The 13,720-nt window shown below is 31.3% G+C and overlaps 1 protein-coding gene across 9 annotated transcripts in view; it reads left to right on the top strand.

The window, feature by feature from the left end:
* LOC145276974 (serine/threonine-protein kinase tricornered-like) overlaps positions 1 to 13,720 on the top strand; it is a 582,645-nt gene that overhangs the window by 42,987 nt on the left and 525,938 nt on the right. For 4 of the 9 annotated variants that reach the window (XM_080128524.1, XM_080128525.1, XM_080128534.1 and 1 more), the window contains exon 2: positions 326 to 491. The exons of the other annotated variants lie outside the window; for them this stretch is intronic. In XM_080128524.1, the coding sequence (XP_079984650.1) occupies positions 348 to 491 (144 nt within the window). In that variant the 5' untranslated portion in view covers positions 326 to 347. The remainder of the gene's footprint in view (positions 1 to 325; positions 492 to 13,720) is intronic. 9 annotated transcript variants of the gene reach the window in all.

Genomic DNA, 13,720 nt, shown 5'->3' with positions numbered 1-13,720 from the left:
ATGAGTACAGATAGTTTATCGTTTTCTAATGCAAAGGATTAAATATAGTTTGAAGAAATTTTATAGTTAATATGATAGTGATGAAGTTTAAGACTACATGATTTATTTTCATCTATTACTTTTATTAAAGTTAGTTTTTAGACCCTCTGCAGCCTACAAAAATGTTCAGAAAGTTTGTTTTAAAAAGTCTTTACTGTCTTAGAAAATTTTTTTTTTTTTTAAACTTTAAAAGGGTTTTTAAAAGTATTTTTACTTAATGATTTAATTACGATTTTATTAACAAAAATTAAATTTAGTCTTTTTTTTCTCTTCTCCTATTCTTTAGGTAGGAATATTTACACAGCTTGATGGAGAGATATGCCACACTAAAATCTGACAGCTGTGTTGGCGAGGAGGATGATGCTGATGACAACTTCCTCACAACAATAAACTACTCGATTTCATTCATCTGTAGGGAAGCATCGCGTTGTACGCTGCTACTCTGTTGTCAGGTAACGAACACAGCGTTTAAACACAAAAAAAAAAGGAAGACTAAATCATTAAGGTTTACTTATACTTTCTGACCATTTCAGTCTTCCTAACTTTCTCATTCCATCTCTCTTCTTTCTCTTAGGTGTGATGGTTCTCTAACTTTAATCTTCTTTCTGTCCATTTTCTGTTTTTAAAATTTTAAAACTGAAAATGAAGAATTTTACATACTTAATATATATATTTTTTTAGTTTATATGCTTGTTATGAGTATAGCTCATTTCTTGAGGTGTGGGTTTTTGGATGATGTGGGTTCATTTTAGCTAGAGGTCGAGTTTTCATTTAACATTGAAAAGTAATTTTTTTTTTTTTTTTTTTTAATCCCTAGGTAATCTTATTTCTATGGCTTAAAAGCAGATGTGAAGTCAAGTTTAAAATATCTTAATCCAATATTTTCAAAAGTTGTTGTTTACCAATTAAATTTATAGGAAAACGTTGAAAAAAAAAAAAAAAATCCACTGCTTTGATTTTGAGTTGCCAGTTGCTTACGTGAACTTTGCTTAAAATTAAATGTCATACCTTAACTGCAGGTGTACTCTTGTTACTAGCAGCACCTTCCCGAGTGCATTTAGAAGAAAATGCCTATTTTTGGTTTCTGCTTCTGTTTATTTATGCAGACTTAGACATTAAATAAATGTCACCAATCAATCTAGTTTTAAACGAGTAAACACAGTGAAATTCTCCTCAATTTAAACTTTTGAGATCTTTATTTTTTTAAATTTTGTTGAAATTTAGGTGTAAACAAAATGTATTTTTCTCTTCATGAATATACATTTTTTCTTTATGAATATATTTTTTTTTTCTTTATGAATATATATTTTTTTTCTTTATGAATATATATTTTTTTTTCTTTATGAATATATTTTTTTTTCTTTATGAATATATTTTTTTTTTCTTTATGAATATATTTTTTTTTCTTTATGAATATATTTTTTTTTTTCTTTATGAATATATTTTTTTTTTCTTTATGAATATATTTTTTTTTTTCTTTATGAATATATATTTTTTTTTCTTTATGAATATATATTTTTTTTTTCTTTATGAATATATTTTTTTTTTTCTTTATGAATATATTTTTTTTTTTCTTTATGAATATATATATTTTTTTTTCTTGTCATTAATATTTTTGTCCAGTTAGGTTATTTTTGGTGATGGGTGTTTTATTTATGTTGGTGTTTTTTCGAATTTAATGTACATGATATTGTCTATTTGTATTAGTGATGGGAAGATTCCAATATTGCTCATGATTCTAATACAATTACTTATTCTGTTATAAATTCCCAATTCTCTAAATATTTAACTATAACGTTTTTATTTTGAACTTTTAGATCACTGTAAAAAAACAAAAAAACTGTCACATCTGCTTACATTTTTGCAAATGTTGAAATGCATTGGGGGGGGTGATCTATAGATTTTAATTTTACTGGTAGTTTAAAATAAATAAATATTTATTTTATCAAGTACAAGCAACAAGAAATGATAAACAAAAGAATCGTTTTTAGCATCGGAAAATAGGTACAAATTTTTCACTTCTGATACCCCATAAAGTTCCAATTTTTCTGATTAATCGTTCCAACACTAATTTGTATGCATATAGTCCTCTCTTTAAGAAAATGAGCCACTTATTAATTACTATCATTGCCCGGGTGAGGTGTGTGTGTGGGGGGAGGGTAAATTAAAACAAAATGGAAAATAAAGCCCTGTTTAAATAACTTTTTTTTTTTTTTTTTTTTTAATCAAAAAAAAAAAAGTAGCGTACGTGATGCAAAATAAAGAATACGCAAACAATGTGTTTTAACATTATTCGCATATTCTTTATTTAAAAAATTGGAAAAACAAAAAAACAGCAAACGTGATAGAAAAAAAAAACTAACGAAAAAATGGCATAAATAACTCTGTTTCAATATTAAAACTTTAAAAATTCAAAAAATATCTGATATCTTGGCTCATACGTGAAATCTTAAGATAACGATGCTGCTGCTATGACTGGTCTATGACTGCGTGAGCGAAATTAGTTTTTTTTTTTTTTTTTTTTTGCGCATACATGTTTGGCTAAATTGTCATGAAGGAACGATCTTTTTGCTACCCCCTCACTGTCGAAAAGTGTCTAGTAGAGGGTGTGTGTTTTTTTTTTTTTTTTTTTTTTTTTAGCCAATTTTTTGATATTTGTCATCCGAAAGGTCGACATCAAAAATGATCTCGATCTTGTGAAAATCCATCGCTTCTGTCAAAAGTTTTTGCGAGACATAAACATACATACATTACAACAGACAGGTGAGATTTGTTATACCTGTTTGTTGCCTGGGTGTTTAGAGGTGTGTGTGTGCTTTTATAAATCCAAGCAAAATAAGCGAAGTAATTACCCTGTTTAAATATTATAAAAAAATGTTAAAACTTACAAGTAATCAAAACAAAAACTAACGTAAGGTAAATAAACAATGTTAAAATTTCTTAAAATCGGAAAAACAAAAAACGCGAATGTGATGAAAAAAAACCCAGAAAAATGAACATTAAAACTTTAAAAAATCTGAAAAATAAAAACAAAAAACATAGAACGTGAAAAATAGCTTAAATAACCCTGTTTCAACATTAAACCTTTAAAAATCAAAAAAAAAAAAAAAAGACCTCTCTCACCACGATTCGAACTCACAACCTTTTAGATAAAGTGTGCAAAAAAACCCGACACATTACCTGTTAGGCCAACAAAGAGCAACTGAAAAACGTTTGAATTTATTTAAGTATTAAAAACAGAATTGACACGTGCCCGCTACTTCTATTTCACCTCATTTATGAGGTCAAATAGAAGTCGCGGAGTTAACTTTTGCTGCGGGGCAGCTTTTGGGTTTGTTTATCCAACTTTGGCTGGTTTCCCCAAGATGTTGGAGGGGGAAGCCAGCTCCCCATTGTCCAGATCGATTAGCAATTGTCTGATATAAGGAGTTTGGCCCCATATTGATCAAAGCTGATTGCTTCTGGACGTTTCTCTGTACGATTGCCGGGAACAGTGCCTAAGCTTTGAATTAGTTTCGGTTTTATACAAAAAAGTTGAACGAACATGAGACGGGCTGAAATAACAATGATTTTGTAAAAATCGACGTAAATAAATCTAGACGCAACACGCATTCGCAAATCGTACATATTATTATTTAGAGGGTATATAAACACTTCTAAGCGATAGTACCCCCCCCCCCCCGACTGTCGGCGAAAAAAGCCTTTTCGAGACATACAAAAAGTGCGCGTGCACATTTGCCTTTTATTTATTGCCCGTGTGTTTTTGGGTAAAATGAAAACAAATCGTTGGTTGTTTTTGTTTAAAAAAAAAAAAAAAAAAAACGAGGCCTTGACACTCAGTTGGAAAATAATAGTGTGAAAAAAAAAAAAATGTGCGACTTGGCATGTGCCCGTTTTTGACGAGTTAATTACGTCAACTTTGAGTGCGGGACAGTGTTTTATTTACCGCGAGTCTGTTCACTTTTTTTTATACGAAAAAGCTTAATGCACATTCGGTGATCGAAAATTGTTGAATATTTATCTTTTCAAAGTCGGGCAAATTAAATAGACAAGCGATAGATATTATCATTTAGGCATGATATAAAGTTTTAAGAAGTTGTGAGGCGACTGATCGGTTCTCTGAAAAAAGCCTTTCTTGGACATACACGAAAACGCACGCACACGCACACACACACAAACATTTTTGCTTTTATATTTATAGACTAGCGAGGAGTACCCGGCGTTGCCCAGGTATTTGGAGATGTGTGTGGTTTTGGGTAAATATAAACGTGTCTCGGGGGGGGGGTTAAAATAAAAAAGTTTTGGTAGGTAAGTATGAGGAGATTGAACCCGAACCGTTAAGGCAAAGTTGTAAATTAAAGTGTGAAAAAAAAAAAAAAAAATGTGCGACGTTAACCCACTGGCCACTAAGAAATAGTAATGGAAACATGTTTGAATTTATTTAAGAATTAAGAATTGGCAGGTGCCCGTACTTAATGACTTAATGAGGTCAACTTTGACGGCGGGGCAGTATTAAAAGTGAATTTTAAACATCACGTTATTCCGCAGTTTTACTGTGAGATAGTCGACGGTGACGTTTACATCCGGTTCAAATCTAGTTTTGCTGTTTTTATACTGAAAGGTGAAAGCAACATGCGATCTGAATATGTTGAATATTAAGGTTTTGAAGGTTGGGCAAATTAAATAGACAGGCGATCCCTGTTAAGTCGTACATATTATGATCTAGACACAATATAAAAAGAACGAGGAAGCCGACCGATCGCTTCTCTGAAAAAAAAAAAAAAAAACCTTTCTCGGACATACACGAAACACACTAAACACACACACACACACACGAAACACACACACACACGAAACACACACACACACACACACACACACACACACACACACACACACACACTTTTATATATATATATAGATTTCTGAGAAACTTTGGACAATTATAATTTGGCGATTGAAATAAATTTTGTATCATTGTTTATTTTTCAAAGATCTGTGTGCTTATGTTAAGATTTTAGATGTAATGAGAATTAGAATAAAATTTTGGTTTAGGGTATCTAATTAAAAACAATTTGTATCAAATCTGTTCTGAGGGAGAATCTCCAATAATTAACAAAAAAAACAAAAAAAAATTGCAAACGCAAAAAACTCTGAATAAACATCTTATTGAACAAAAGTGGAACCAATACTAACGAATCGGTTACTGCCAGACATCCATTTTTTTTTTTTTTTTTTTTTTTTTTTTTTAATTGCAAACAAGTGATTATTTGATGACATTAACCACGTTTGAAAATTATGTTTAAAGGATTTAGTAAGTGACTGATGCTTACAAAATTGTTTTGGGAGCAGGGCTTTTATTTTATTTTGTTATTCAGATTAAAATGATTTTAATACAAGTAATCTAATATATAAACGGCTATGTTTGTTGGCCTGTCTCCATATTTTCAAACTCTACCTCCTCTGAAACTAAAAGTTGCAGAGTGGCGCTAGAGGCCTTCAGTAATTGGATTTTTTTGTAGGACATTCTTCTATGGGTTTTTAGCCGGTAAAAATAGCTTTTAAGGGATTAAAAATGGGTCAAAAACATTTTGTACATTCATCTTGGGTTATTTTTAATCGGTTTATGAGTGTCATGTTGGTACAGTGGTAACGTCACCAGTTTTGAATGCTACAATTTCGATTCTAGCTGATGGCATCTAAATACTTTTTATTATTGAAATTGCAACTCTATAATAATATATACAAAATCTGGACAAATTAAAATATATTGAAGCATATTTTGCGCCTGGGCAAAATTCTAAGAGTAACCTATTTTTATATAGGTTTTGTCACTAACCAGAACTGTGTATTGATATTTTTTCCTGGATATTGTTCAGAAAAGGCAATATCATCAAAGAATGTGTGTGTATGTAAATATAATAATTCATGATTAAATATTAGTGAAAGTACTGTCTTTGTCTGTGGATACGTCTAGAACAATAAAATATCAGTAAGCAATCACATTTTGAATAAATAATTTATTTAGATTTATTTTAGTCATAAAGTTTGCTATTATCACTCACCACGAAATAAGAAGCCAGAGAAAGGGTAATTTTGTTCATTTTCATGACCAAAGGATAAAATTGATGGACATCATTTTTTTTTTTTTTTTTTTTTTTTTTTTTGCATCAATTGATAAAACAGTTGGACTTCCACTAATTAGCAGAGACTTATTTGTGAATTTCAAAATGTTGCAACGACTGTGTGTAGCATTACATTTTTTCCCCCTCCACTAATTGTTATTGTATCAACTTTGGTGAATATAGCTGTGCAAAGAAGCTCAAAATCATTTAAATTATGCAAATTATCTGGGTTTAACAGTTACAAGTATTTAAAGTGCCAAAATTTGTTTTTCATTAGACATTTTGAAGAAATTCTGTAATTTCATTACCATTTATTTATGAAGCTTATATCAAATTGTGCGCTTTCAGATTATATAATCAGGTTTTGTTTCTCTTTACCGTAAGTCATGAATTATAAATTAAAATGGGTAAACTTAAGTTTTTAAAATTGGGACATTGTATCAAAGATTAAATTGTATTCGTGAACATATTATTCACTTGTTTAAAGATCCTTTATGATGGCATTCATGAAAATAGATCAGAGACCCGTGACCCAAAGAATGACAGGTCTTTGAATATAGAATAGGAATACCATTTAAAGATTTCTCAAAATAAGTCTGACAAGATTCTTTTAAATATAGAAAGTTAGCACAAATTTTTTTCTTAAAACTTTTTTTTTTTTTCATTTATTGAATAATTTAATAAAAAAATGAAATTCTATTTTATGAACTTACATTATTTTAAACCTTCACAAGGGAAGTTTTACGTTTTCAGAATTTTAATATTTATTTATGAAAAAAAGAAAATTACCGAATCGTGTTTTTCGAACTGCTGGAAAATTGCTTCCGTGGTACCAGTTTTCAAGAATTTTGGTAAAAGGACTGAATCTTCCAATTATTACCCCACTAGCCTCGTTCCTCTCTTTGCCAAAATCTTTGAGTCCTTAATCTAACACTAGTCCACCACCTCCATAGATACTAAACTTTTTTCTGATCAACAGTATAGATTTAGACAAGCCTGTTCTCCTATAGGTATCTTAAATGTAATCTCTGAATGTATGTAGCATGCTGGATAAGGCTGGGGAGGCTAGGTTAGATATATCTAAGGTTTTAACCAGGTCTGGTATGAAGGTCTTATGAAAATTAAATCATATGGTATTACTGGACAAATACTTAATATAATCAAATCCTTCTTAAACAAGACAAAAATCCAGGTTGTCTTCAATGGTTGTATGTCAAAACAACACTATAAATGTGGGTGTGCCTCAGGGGTTGATTCTTGAACTTTTATTATTCCTGATATTCATAAATGACTTCTGATAAAATTGTTTCCGAGATGGATATATTTACTGATGACACCATATTCTAGAACACTTAAAGAGGGAAAATGAATGAATAAATATCTATGGCAATAGCTGAAACCTTAGATGAAGACCTCCAGTCTCTGGTGGAATGGGGGCGTAAATGGATGGTACGAGGAGCGTGCAATAAGTAATGCCCGTGACCCACTTCCAGTTGTCTGATCTAGCTGAAATTTTGCATGTGCAATGATTTATATCTCTACGGGTTATGTGGCAAATTACAGTTCTGAATTAATTGTGGTTTCTGTTTTACAGGTGTTTGAACCGAGTCAGGTGTGAAATGGAGCCTGTTGAATGTTGAGCAGTGATCCAGTTTTTGTATTTGAAAGGACCCACACTACAGGAGACTTTTGATGAAATGAAAGAAACTTATGGTGATAATGCCCCGATCATATGACCTTGTAAAACGCTGGCATCATGAATTCAAACTTGGCTGGACGTCTGGAAAGAGCTCCCAGACCTGGTCCCCCCCTTCTGCCATTGATGAGGCATCTGTCTGTCAAGTTAAGGCTGCCATTTTGGAAGATCGGCGCATTACTATTCACCAAATAGTCCAAGATGTACAAGGTCTGTTGAAGCTATCATTCATGACCATATGCATAAGGTGTCTGCCAGATGGATTCCCAGGTTGCTCACACCATTCAAGAAGCGAGAACAAGGATGAATTTGGAGATGTGTCAAGAAGATGAGTCAAAGTTTTTCAAAAATCTGATTACACAGGATGAAACCTGTGTCCATCACTATGATCCAGAGATCAAAGCCCAGTGAATGCAGTGGAAGCACTTGGACTCACCATCTCCAAAGAAGGCAAGGGTGCAGCCCTCCGCTGGCAAGGTCATGCTCAGTCTTCTGGGACCAGGACAGAGTAGTGATGACAGATTTCCTGGCAAAGGTTACCACAATTACAGGAGCCTATTATGCTTCACTTTTGAGGAAATTAAGGGAAACTATCAAAATCAGGATGTGGGGCAAGATCAGCAAAGGTACCCTCCTCCTGTAGGACAATGCTCCAGTCCACAACTCGCATGTCGCCATATCAGAAGCACAGGTATGTGGTTATGAAATCCTTCCCCATCCTCCCTACTCTCCTGACCTTGCACCCTGTGACTTTCACCTCTTCTCAGCCATGAAGTTGTTTTTGAAAGGAAAGCGTTTCCCAGATGATGCAGCCTTGATTTCTGAAGTCACGTCGTGGTTGAAGGACCAACCTGGAGTGTTCTACAAAAATGGTCTCCAGAGCTGCATCAAACAATGAGAGGCATGCATAACTCTGGGTGGTTCCTATGTAGAGAAAGACTAATAATTGTGCCAAGTTTCGTTGCTCTACTGTTATGGGAAGTGGGTCAGGGGCATTACTTATTGCACACCCCTCGTAACATTCCATGCTGCCTAAACTAAGCTTCTTTCCTTTTAGCAATTATAAGAAACCTTCTGAACCACTGATTACCATGACTAATATGCTACCTGAAAGTTCTTCATTCAAATTTCTTGGCTTTAGATTCAGGGGCAACATGAATTGATACAATTCTGTCAGTGTTAGCTTTGGCCATTTTTTTTTTTTTTTTTTTTTTTTTTTTTTTTTTTTTTGTAACTTTGAGTCTAAAAATATTCACTGTATAAAGCCACACGATACTGACATTATTGATAAGCTTATTTTCTCTTTCCATATAATTGTTTTAAAAATTGGCCCACATTTAAGAGACCGGACTTGTTTAAGCACATTAGGTGTTAAATTTTTCTAATCATCAATAATAATAAAAAAAGCAAAAACTATGGGTTTTGATGTTACATATGTATGCCAAAGCTGGTTTCCATTCAAGTTTTTCCTTAAATTATGATAGAAAACACATTTTTTAATCCTTTAAAACCAGAATAAAATATGTAAGAAAACCTGCTTATGCAATGGTCTGCATGAAAATCAACTATTGACAGTTATATATTAGCAGGTTTCCCGACATTCTCATAAAATACACTTAAATATATTTAATTCACGCAGATTTTATATTTATCAGTCAGTTCTCTATCGATTATTATATTGTACTCAATATACAGTTGTGATTTATAAGTTTTAAAAAAAATGACTTGTATACTATCAGCTAGAATCAAAATCAAAACATAGCACTTCAGCCTTAGTTGTTACCACTTGAGCTATCATCAAATGGATAAAAAAGTTAAAAATGAACTGACATTTAAATGTATATTTGTGCATGTATACAAGAGCACTTTATATCCACTTACACCTAGTTTAAATTTTTTTGATTTTTGACTCCTCAGCAACTATTTTTACTGGCTAAAAATCAAATCGAATTTGTTCACAGGCCCAAATCCTCTCTATATATGAAGTTTCAAGTCTGTAAACCAAAAATTGACAGGAGTTTGATAGACTGTTCATCAAACAAAAGGTAGATTTTATCTTTGGCCGGTAAAAATAGCTGCAAAAGGGGTCAAAATTGATAATTGGAATATCAGTGGATATAAGGTGCTTTTGTACACATGCGCAAATACATGTTTAAATGTCAGTTGATTTTTTTTAACTACTTCCTATCCATCTGATAACTCAAATAATGGTAACAATTAAGGCTGGAATGCTATATGTTTTAGTTTTGATTCTAACTGATGGCACCCAAGTCATTTTTCTTATTTTTATTTATTTTTTTTTTATTATTATGCAACATTTTTGATCCTTCCAGTCGGATTTGAAATGAATGTTGAGTTTTTTTTTTTGTATTCTGTAATTTTTTTAAGAATTTCATTTGAAGGTTGGAGTGTATAATGCATTTCTTTTAACTTTCAAAATTCTTCTCAACCACCGATTGCCATGACAAAATAACACTAACTGAAAGATCATCCTTCAAATGACTTAACATTCACAGAAAGCATGTATTGGATTTGGAACAAATACATTGAGGATATTGCTAAGGCTGCTGCAAAGATGGGCTCCTTCTATAGTGCTAGAAAATTCTTTACATCGGAGAATATCCTATATCTTTACTATAATCTTAATTTGCCCATGCATAGAGTATTGTTGCTACATCTGGGATGGTGCATCTACCACTAGTGTCTCGCTCTTAGACAGTCCAAAATAGTCTCCTATCTAATAGGTCCTGCACTATCAACCAAGCTACAACTTTAGTCCCAGTGTGACAATGTTGCATCTCTACGCTTTTTTTTTTTTTTTACGCATGCAGCAAAATTTCACCTCTTCTCTGAAGTTCCTAGATGCCAGAAAGCCTTTTATTCTAAGTTTGTTCCTTCCCTCCCCAGTTCCTTCTTCCCTTACCATACTAACATGTAGAAGTTTAAATGTAATGTGAACATCTCTCTGCTCAGTTCCCCACAGTTCCCTGTTAAGCATGATCCCAAATAGTAGCCCCGTGTACCTAACTGATAATATGCTTTGTTTGGGTGAAAGATTAAAAAACAAAAAGCATCTAAACTGACAAATGTAAATAATAATATACATGTCTGAGATTACTTGACATGCTCTTCAAAATGAGTATCTTGACTCTGTTTGATTGACAATACAATGTTCAGTTTTTGTTCTTGAAATAGAATCTACAAGGTCATATATTGGGGATTTTTCAATTTCGTTCCACAAACGAAAAGTGATCTACATGATACTTTACCTAAAAACTAAACAAAACAAACAAGAAACATGTGATTATAAAGAAAAGTATCATTCAAAGTTGACCTGGCAATAGCTAGATGAAAAAAGATAACATCACAGGAAATAATTTAGTATGCAATTTGTTTATATATTCGCATTTTTATTTTTTAGAAACTGATCTGAGTATCAAATCTATTGATGCTTTGTGTAAAAACTGTAATAGGCATTGTTGCAAAACAAACTTATCTTTTATTAAGGCCCATAACTTCTCAACCCAAAAGCAATTACCATTTCATTGCCTGGTAAATCTGTTTCACTATGTCATCAAAAGTACAGTCTCCACTATATCAAGACTAATGTGTGTGTACCTCCCGTCAAAAAGTAAAAAAAAATTCAGACAAAACCAGTTCAAAATTTTTAAGGGATGGAAGAAAGCAAATAACAAGTCAAACACCCTCCTATTTTAAATGAATTTGAAAATAAGCCTTTACTCTATTTCTATAATGAAACGTTTTTCTTGCATTTTTTTCCTTCCATCCTTTTATACTAATATTATGTTTCATTTTTTAAAACTTACAAACTTTTCTTAACTTTACAGATTAAGACATTTTATATGAATAGTAGTGCGAATACTGGCAAAGCATTTTTTTTCTGCCCCTGTTATTGTTGGTGTATACCTGTGTATAATATACATCTGTCAGGGAAATGAACAGTATGTGAATCCTAAGCATGTAGATGGAAGGGGCACAAACACATGCCAGCATGTAAAACAGACGTTATTAAACTAATGACATTAGGTAGTTGGTCGAATTTTGGAAGCATGAACGTTTAAAGGATGTATCTATGTAGGTAACAACTGTAATGTAATTTGTTGCATGCTTCAATTATTCTGAATATAAAAAAATGTTAAATACAAAGATCTAATTTTTACAATAACCATACCAAGAAATTAAAATTTTTTTTTTTTTACATTCTCCAGTTTTTAGCATGTTACTAATAAACAAATACTTTTTCTATAACTTAATCACACATGCGTACCAAGACACAAACAAAGCCACTGGACTATAACTTAAAAAAAAACAAAAAAAAAAAAACAAACTTTTTTTTGTTTTTTTTGTTTTTCAATAAGAACAGAAGACTATATATGGCTTAATAACAATATGCCACATAAAAGAAAACAAGCTTGTATTTTCCTGATGAAGATTCTTATATAGTTCGAACATTTGAATTTTAAATATATGCATAAAAAAAAAAATCTGCATTTTCATTGGGCTCTAATTTGTTTTTATATTTTTTCAATTACAATGTTTTCAAGCAGCGAGATATTTCTACTAAAATAAAGTCATTTTTATTTTACTATTGGTTTTCAGCCATGTTAAAGTCGTTATTATGTTGCAATATTATTTCAATGTTTGATAGTTTTGTGAACCTATTTGTCAGATTTTTTTAAAATTTTTAACATTATTTCCAAAATTCTGGGATTTTTATATATATATATATATAGTAATTTCTAAAATATATATGGCGATTAAGCTACACTGAATATTCTGCGTTTCATCCACTATAGGATTCGTCAGGCTTATGCGCATAAGCCTGACGAATCCTATAGTGGATGAAACGCAGAATATTCAGTGTAGCTTAATCGCCATATATATTTTAGAAATTACTAACTAGCTCTACTTATGTATTGAGCACTTTTGAAGTAAATACTTAAAGTTTACGCATAAATCTATACTTTCGTATATTAATTTTATGTGAGTAAATGTAGTTATATATATATATATATATATATATATATATATTATATAATTCTTTTAAATATATTATTCAAAAATTTGTTTTCACAATCATTCTCATTATCAAAATTAGTGCCACCCTGAAAAATATTTACAAAACAGCTAAATATCAAAATAATGGCTGGTTTTGTGCTGTTCTATGTGGACAAAACTACATGGTTGGAAATCTAATGTTATATAGTAATGTAAAATAGAAAGTATTATCGAAATTTATTAAAATTCCAAGAATTTCTGACTTTAGTTTCTCTGCACCAAGATATGAACCATTCAAAAAGTAATATGGTACTTTTGTTTTTTTTGTTTTTTTTCATAGCGAGGTTATTTTAAAGAACCACAAAAAATAATTGCATGCCTAATGATTTGCTTGTATTTTATGCGTCTTAGTTCTTAAGTAGGAGACATAATACCAATTATCGTTTGTTAACGATCACTCATTAAAATCTTGTTTCGTCTTTGATTTGATTAAGTGCTGCAACAGTTTAAATTGAGATTCAATATGATTCTACTTTGAAGAGAAAATGTCAAGATATTTACTTCATTAGATTTTGTTATATCAATCTCAATATCAAATAGTAGCACTCCTCTCCCATGTATACCCTGCTCCCAACCATGAACTATTTTTAATTTTTTAGTTATAAAATTATTGAATACTAGTGGGACCATGGAAATTTTATTGTATTTGCACCAATTTGCATAATTTACTATTAATAGTAATATTCCTTTTTTGTTTGTTAGTCAGTACTATTAAAAAATGACTTCGTCGTTCTCCCATAAAAATAATTATCATTGTCAATTAAATAGTCTTTAAACAAAA

Source organism: Euprymna scolopes, chromosome 5 (assembly GCF_053919585.1).
Source record: "Euprymna scolopes isolate OS-2025 chromosome 5, ASM5391958v1, whole genome shotgun sequence".
Taxonomy (NCBI): Eukaryota; Metazoa; Mollusca; class Cephalopoda; order Sepiida; family Sepiolidae; genus Euprymna; species Euprymna scolopes.
The sequence above is the reverse complement of the archived record's forward strand: the minus strand, read 5'-3'. Positions and strand labels throughout refer to the sequence as shown.